This window comes from Diaphorina citri, unplaced genomic scaffold (assembly GCF_000475195.1).
Source record: "Diaphorina citri unplaced genomic scaffold, Diaci psyllid genome assembly version 1.1 scaffold532, whole genome shotgun sequence".
In the NCBI taxonomy this organism is placed as follows: Eukaryota; Metazoa; Arthropoda; class Insecta; order Hemiptera; family Psyllidae; genus Diaphorina; species Diaphorina citri.
In genome coordinates, this window is record NW_007377966.1 from 85,151 (window position 1) to 92,372 (window position 7,222).

At 38.8% G+C, this 7,222-nt stretch overlaps 1 protein-coding gene and 1 long non-coding RNA gene across 2 annotated transcripts; both read left to right on the top strand.

Annotated features, from left to right (window-relative positions):
• Nucleotides 1-1,718: 1,718 nt before the first annotated feature.
• On the top strand, nucleotides 1,719-2,548 carry LOC113467709. Its single transcript, XR_003391682.1, has 2 exons — nucleotides 1,719-2,094; nucleotides 2,298-2,548. It is a non-coding gene; the product is annotated as an uncharacterized LOC113467709 (long non-coding RNA).
• A 154-nt stretch (nucleotides 2,549-2,702) lies between these two features.
• Nucleotides 2,703-4,201, top strand: LOC113467708. Its single transcript, XM_026824053.1, has 3 exons — nucleotides 2,703-2,986; nucleotides 3,318-3,675; nucleotides 3,862-4,201. Exons 1-2 carry the CDS (start codon nucleotides 2,759-2,761, stop codon nucleotides 3,663-3,665), a joined length of 576 nt encoding a protein of 191 aa, XP_026679854.1. The 5' UTR covers nucleotides 2,703-2,758; the 3' UTR covers nucleotides 3,666-3,675; nucleotides 3,862-4,201.
• Nucleotides 4,202-7,222: the final 3,021 nt, after the last annotated feature.

Genomic DNA, 7,222 nt, shown 5'->3' on the forward strand with positions numbered 1-7,222 from the left:
AATAACTAGCAACACATTGTTATCACCGGGTTTCATCTTGCTGAAACCCAGTAGAGACCGAAAGTTGTGAGAACACACAACAAAAGTAAACAATACTCCAGTGTTGTTAAAACAATAGAACCAACGAGTTGTGGCGGGTGTGAAGAAACAAATTGGGTACGAGTGAAAACTTTAGTCCGTCCACTATACCTTTTATTATTGGTAATAATAAAGGAAGGACGGACTAAAAATCAAATAATCTCAGAATAAAAGTGCTGCTGCCGGAACACCCTTTAACAGCTTTAACCATATTACCATGTGTGGTATTAATAGTTTCCTACAGAGGTATCACATATATGTAGGTAGGTGTAATCACCATTTCCCTGAGTACTGCATTTTAACATCACCATTTTCCTAGTGAAATTACGTTTTAATATTATTTATACAGTCGAATCTGGATATAAGAGAATCTTGGATACATAGGTACTTACTTTCCGAGTTTGGACTACCAATTTGTTCACAGGTACCATTTTGTAGGTACCTCCAATAGGTACTTGTTGGCTACATCAATGCCTTTATCCACTGATGCAGGTCGCAAGAACTCCTCAATTCTTTATTAAAAGAGCTTGGAAAAGGAATGGCCACTGTCCAAAGTGGCTATTCTTTTGCCAAGCTCTTTTAACAACCTTTTTTCTGTTCATAAGAAGACAAAGAGTGTCAAAATAGGACATAGGTACCCCAGGTATTAGCCTGTCATCTCATGTCTCATGTACAATAGGTAAGCTTATGCTAACCTTGTATCAGCTTCATGGGGGCAAAAAATTCTTCTAGAATATAGAACTCACGCTTTGAGGTTTTAAATGCTTTTGTGAGAAAAAGAGAAAAGAAAATAATGAAAAATAAATTAAAAAAAAAAAAAAAAAAAAAAAAGAGAGAGAGAAAGAAAGAAAGAGAGAGAGAGAGAGAGCGAGCGAGAAGAAGAGAGGTAAAGAAGAGGAAGGAGTGAGTATTGTCTAGACATGCTGTCTTTATCTTTCAAATCTTCGAACTAGAAATATTTTGCCCTCCTAAGCAAGTTTGTATTTTGCTTCAATACGAACTCTGGAACCTAGCAGTACTGGGAGGGAGAGAGAGCAGAGAGAGAGAGGGACAGGAGAAAGAGGAGAGAGAGAGAGAAAGAAAGAGGAGAGAGAGAGAGAGAGAGAGAAAAAAAGAGAAGAGAGAGAGAATTAAAATTTAGTATGAGTGACGATGATAGAACGTGTGACCAACTGATAAGTATTTAAAAACTTTATGCTTTGAATGCAGCAAAAGTTATGGACTCAGCCTTGTAGGGACAATTTCATGAGGGAAGGCATGCATTTGAGTTTAATGTCACTGATAAAAGATGTCGAGGTTTTGGGGCATTTACCCTCTATAGGGCGACACACTACCCACCTTAATCTCACCCACACAGTCACCCCAAGTAGAGATTCCAGCAAATTCTTGACAATTACCACTCAGGGTTCTTTGAAAATAAAACAATGGTCCGTCCACTATACCTTTTATTATTAGTAATAATAAAGGAAGGACGGACTAAATATCAAATAATCTCAGAATAAAAGTGCTGCTGCCGGAACACCCTTTAACAGCTTTAACCATATTACCATGTGTGGTATTAATAGTTTCCCAACAATAACTAGCAACACATTGTTATCACCGGGTTTCATCTTGCTGAAACCCAGTAGAGACCAAAAGTTGTGAGAACACACAACAAATGTAAACAATACTCCAGTGTTGTTAAAACAATAGAACCAACGAGTTGTGGCGGGTGTGAAGAAACAAATTGGGTACGAGTGAAAACTTTTCGATAACATCACAAGTGTTGAGTGAAAACAGAATACTAAACAATGTAAAAGAATTAGGGCGCAGCGCAATAAAAGTACATACCTACTTGGAAAAGTATAAAAAAAGGAGATATTATACCATATACCCAAGGCAGCTTAAGTATTATTTTGTACAAGAAACTAGGTACACTACGTAACAGTTTAAAAATCATATTTATTTTGTATAAGCATATTATCAGACCTGAACTAAGGCATAATTAAAGGAAAAAATATTCAAAGGCTTGTATAGGTATACCTACGAGTAAACCTACTTGGAAAAGTATAAAAAAAAAGGAGATATTAAACCATATACCCAAGGCAGCTTAAGTATTATTTTGTACAAGAAACTACACTACGTAACAGTGTAAAAATCATATTTTTTTTTGTATAAGCATATTATCAGACCTGAACTAAGGCATAATTAAAGGAAAAAATATTCAAAGGCTTGTATAGGTATACCTACGAGTAAACAAAAACGATAAAAAGGCTAATAATAATAATAAGTAACCAATGACAGAAGTTTTGTGGACGAGATGCTCCTAAGAACCATTGTTTCTTCTATGTAAAAATTAGCCGGTGGATAAACAGACAAACCTAATAAACAGAATCAGTAACAACCACTCAAACCAATCACTGCATGGTATGAGTAAACTGGTGTCAATTCTGCTTACACTATCATTCACCATCCTGGTCGTTTCATCACAACGTCTCCAGAGGGACGTCCAGACTGGAACCCTCTCTCCACTTGACGTGATAAAAAGACTAATAATAATAAGTAACCAATGACAGAAGTTTTGTGGACGAGATGCTCCTAAGAACCATTGTTTCTTCTATGTAAAAATTAGCCGGTGGATAAACAGACAAACCTAATAAACAGAATCAGTATCAACCACCCAAACCAATCACTAGATGGTATGAGTAAACTGGTGTCAATTCTGCTTACACTATCATTCACCATCCTGGTCATTTCATCACAACGTCTCCAGAGGGACGTCCAGACTGGAACCCTCTCTCCACTTGACGTCGAACGCACCATCAACCAGATGTTCAGCGAACGTCATGACACGGTCTGGAAGCACACCCTGGACACCACTCTGAACAGCGACCATATTGAGCAGATGAACCGGAGTGCGATCTACGACCATTTCACACATTGTTTCTTTTATGTAAAATTAGCCGGTGGATAAACAGACAAACCTAATAAAAAGAATCAGTAACAACCACCCAAACCAATCACTACATGGTATGAGTAAACTGGTGTCAATCCTGCTTACACTATCATTCACCATCCTGGTCGTTTCATCACAACGTCTCCAGAGGGACGTCCAGACTGGAACCCTCTCTCCACTTGACGTCGAACGTACCATCAACCAGATGTTCAGTGAACGTCATGACACGGTCTGGAAGCACACCCTGGATACCACTCTGAACAGCGACCATATTGAGCAGATGAACCGGAGTGCGATCTACGACCATTTCAATCTGTTCTACAAAGCGTACAAGACATCTCTGGAGAATTGGTTGAAGGAGTACCTGGCAAATGAACTCAAGTTTAAACTCCTCGCGGAGCAGAGACCCATGATGACTGACGCAGAGTATGAGAAGTTCAAATTCCAGATGGATATGTGTGTGGAGACATGTCGTGCTACTCTGTGGAAGATGTTGCATGAGATATACGCCTATATAGATCTCAACTTGGACCATTTCGTCAGCTTGTATCGGGACAGGTTTGAGAGTACGGAGATCATTCAGTATGATCAGTTGCAGCACTTTGTAGAGAGACTGGGCACGTTGGTGCAGAAGCAAATAGCCAAGAGGTGACACTGATTCAGATTCACTATCATATTCCACCGATATTAAAATCTAGGACTAGAATAAAATTGTATTAAAAACAGTTCTCACATCAGAATCAATAGAATCAAATTACGTACTATCATATTCCACCGATATTAAAATCTAGGACTAGAATAAAATTGTATTAAAAACAGTTCTCACATCAGAATCAATAGAATCAAATCTATCATATTCAACCGATATTAAAATCTAGGACTAGAATAAAATTGTATTAAAAACAGTTCTCACATCAGAATCAATAGAATCAAATCTTGCGATTTCCAAACTATGACAAGTCACTTTGGACAAAACCTATTTGGAACATAAAGCCGTCTTTGGACATTCAGACAAATCCTACTTTGCAAGCAATCCCCGAGAGGGAAAGCAATTTATTTTAAGTGAAACTCTCCCAACAAAAAGAGAAAACTTTCAACACTGGACGAACAAAATTGCATTTGGACAAAAATCCCTGTGCAAACATTGATAGTAGCATGATAGTGATAGTCATACCTACACATTGTGAGTATGACAAGTCACTTTGGACAAAACCTATTTGGAACATAAAGCCGTCTTTGGACATTCAGACAAGTCCTACTTTGCAAGCAATCCCCGAGAGGGGAAGCAATTTATTTTAAGTGAAACTCTCCCAACAAAAACAGAAAACTTTCAACACTGGACGAACAGAAAATTGCATTTGGACAAAAATCCCTGTGCAAACATTGATAGTAGCATGATAGTGATAGTCATACACATTGTGAGGAAAGAAAAAGAGAGACGGGGGATGGCGCATGGCTCCAATTATAAGTCTGGATGAGGGGGGTGGTATCCCCTCACCCCCCGGCCCCAGGGGATGGGAAGGGGGTTGATTCAGAACATTATGGGCAGAGGGGAAGGTAAGAGGGTGGGGAAGAGACACCCCCCACGTACAGACCATGGGCTAAAAATCACTTTTTTGGAATCAGGGGATCCCAAAACGGATATTTCCACCCATTTCCCGATTTTGAAAATTTGGACCGATTGCAAACTTTCTCATTACCTTGTATAGGTTCCCTATACTTAAGGGTAATAGAAAGTAAAAAAAATCTGGTGTGAACATCACACGACTTTCTATTACATTTGCGAATACGTACTAAAAGAAAGAAAACACAGGAGAGTATCGAACCCGCAACTTCTCAACCGTAAGTCGGACAGTTCTAGAAGGAGCACCATTCGATTCGGCGTGAAAAATCACATGGGTTTAGGGAGAATTTAATTTGAAGCAAAAAGCAGACATGATGTCTGTCAGGTAGCTTGAGTATTCTGTTATGTACGTGTTATTTACGTGTTTTATGTGCTCTGTAGGTACGTGTTATACGTTAGGTGTTATTTACGTGTTTGTGTTACGTACCTACGAGTAAGTATACGGACTTACGGAGTACGCGTGAAAAATATCAGTGTTAGATCAAAATGTGTTGGCTACCTTTACGTTTGGACCTTGACACTAAGACTTATGGTACCTACTTAGTAGGTACCATTCGTTTAATCCTTTATTTGCATCATGTCGATTGCACCAGTTCCCAATGGATCATTAAAAATTAAGCAACTTTTCGCGTGGTTGGTATCTAAATGAGTGACCATGTGGGAGTAGTACCTACCTGCTGTTGGCTTTTCCCTGCCATACTCAGACTGGGTGAGGTTCATGTGAGAAGTTTGTCGCCGAATTCAGGGTAAAACCGCCGTCACTAAAAATAACGTGACGAAAATAAGTCCAATTTTCAAGGCTTTGGTGTAGGGGCAAACAGCCCTTTAAAATAGGTTAAGCTTAACGAATCTACGAGGTACATGGATTTTATTTACTTTAGGTCTTTAGGTACCTATCTGTGTATATACATCATTTATATTACACCTACATATGTAGTTTCCTAAACACCTTTTTACTCTCCTTATCCTATAGGAAGGAAAGTAATGTAATCGGGTCAAATTTTCAAATGGTCAGTTTTTAGTGCCAAAACACGTTTTGAGGTCCCTAGAGCCGAAATACAAAGTTTCAGCCATTGGACCGTGTGTGTGTCTGTCTGTCCTTCTGTCTGTCTGTAGACAAAATATCTCGAGAACGGTAAAGAGCTAGAGACTTGAAATTTGGCATGCAGCTGTCAAATGTGACAAGGATGCGACACGAAACTTTTGGTTAAGAGAGGTGCTGCGGTTGGCGGTATTTTGACCGTTTTTTGGCGGTTTTCAGCTATACTGACAAAACGGTTAGAGATATTGTAAAAGTTACTAAAGAACATAAAAATAAGCATCATTCTGATCATTCAACAGGACAAGGAAAGTCGTGTGATGTTCACACCAGATTTTTTTCCTTCTGGAAAATTGAATATCGTGGTAGTTGTCTCTCATGACATGTTTGTAAGAGATGAAATAAACAACGAAATTGATGTGGCAACTTTTCGCGTGGTTGGTATCTAAATTAGTGACCATGTGGGAGTAGGTAGTACCTGCTGTTGGCTTTTCCCTGCCACACTCAGACTGGGTGAGGTTCATGTGAGAAGCTTGTCGCCGAATTCAGGGTAAAACTGCCGTCACTAAAAATAACGTGACGATAATAAGTCCATTTTTCAAGGCTTTGGTGTAGGGGCAAACAGCCCTTTGAAATAGGTTAAGCTTAACGAATCTACGAGGTACATGGATTTTATTTACTTTAGGTACCTATTTGTGTAGATACATCATTTATATTACACCTATGTAGTTTCCTAAACACCTTTTTACTTTCCTTATCCTATAGGAAGGAAAGTAATGTAATCGGGTCAAATTTTCGATGGTCAGTTTTTAGTGCCAAAACACGTTTTGAGGTCCCTAGAGCCGAAATACAAAGTTTCAGCCATTGGTCCGTGTGTCTGTCTGTCCTTCTGTCTGTCTGTAAACAAAATATCTCGAGAACGGTAAGAGCTAGAGACTTGAAATTTGGCATGTAGCTGTCAAATATGACAAGGATGCGACACAAAACTTTTGGTTAAGAGAGGTGCTGCGGTTGGCGGTATTTTGACCGTTTTTTGGCGGTTTTCAGCTATACTGACAAAACGGTTAGAGATATTGTAAAAGTTACTAAAGAACATAAAAATAAGCATCATTCCAATAGGATAAGGAAAGTCGTGTGATGTGCACACCAGATTTTTTTTTTTTTCCTTCTGGAAAATTGAATATCGTGGTAGTTGTCTCTCATGACATGTTTGTAAGAGATGAAATAAACAACGAAATTGATGTGTAGCTGTTTGCGAGCTTTTGAAAATTTTCCGTGAGTTGTTGTTGTTGTTGTTGTTGTTGTTGTTGTTGTTGTTGGTGGTGTTGTTGGTGTTGGTGGTGTTGTTGGTGTTGTTGGTGTTGGTGTTGTTGGTGTTGTTGGTGTTGTTGGTGTTGTTGTTGTTGTTGTTGTTGTTGTTGTTGTTGTTGTTGTTGTTGTTTTGTTGTTGGTGTTGGTGTTGGTGTTGGTGTTGTTGTTGTTGTTGTTGTTGTTGTTGTTGTTGTTGTTGTTGTTGTTGTTGGTGTTGTTGTTGTTGGTGTTGTTG

Coding starts and splice junctions, on each gene's coding strand:
- LOC113467708 (XM_026824053.1), top strand. CDS start 2,759: ATGAGTAAACTGGTGTCAATTCTGCTTACACTATCATTCACCATCCTG. Junction 2,987..3,317: donor ACCGGAGTGCGATCTACGAC/CATTTCACACAT, acceptor GCGATCTACGAC/CATTTCAATCTGTTCTACAA.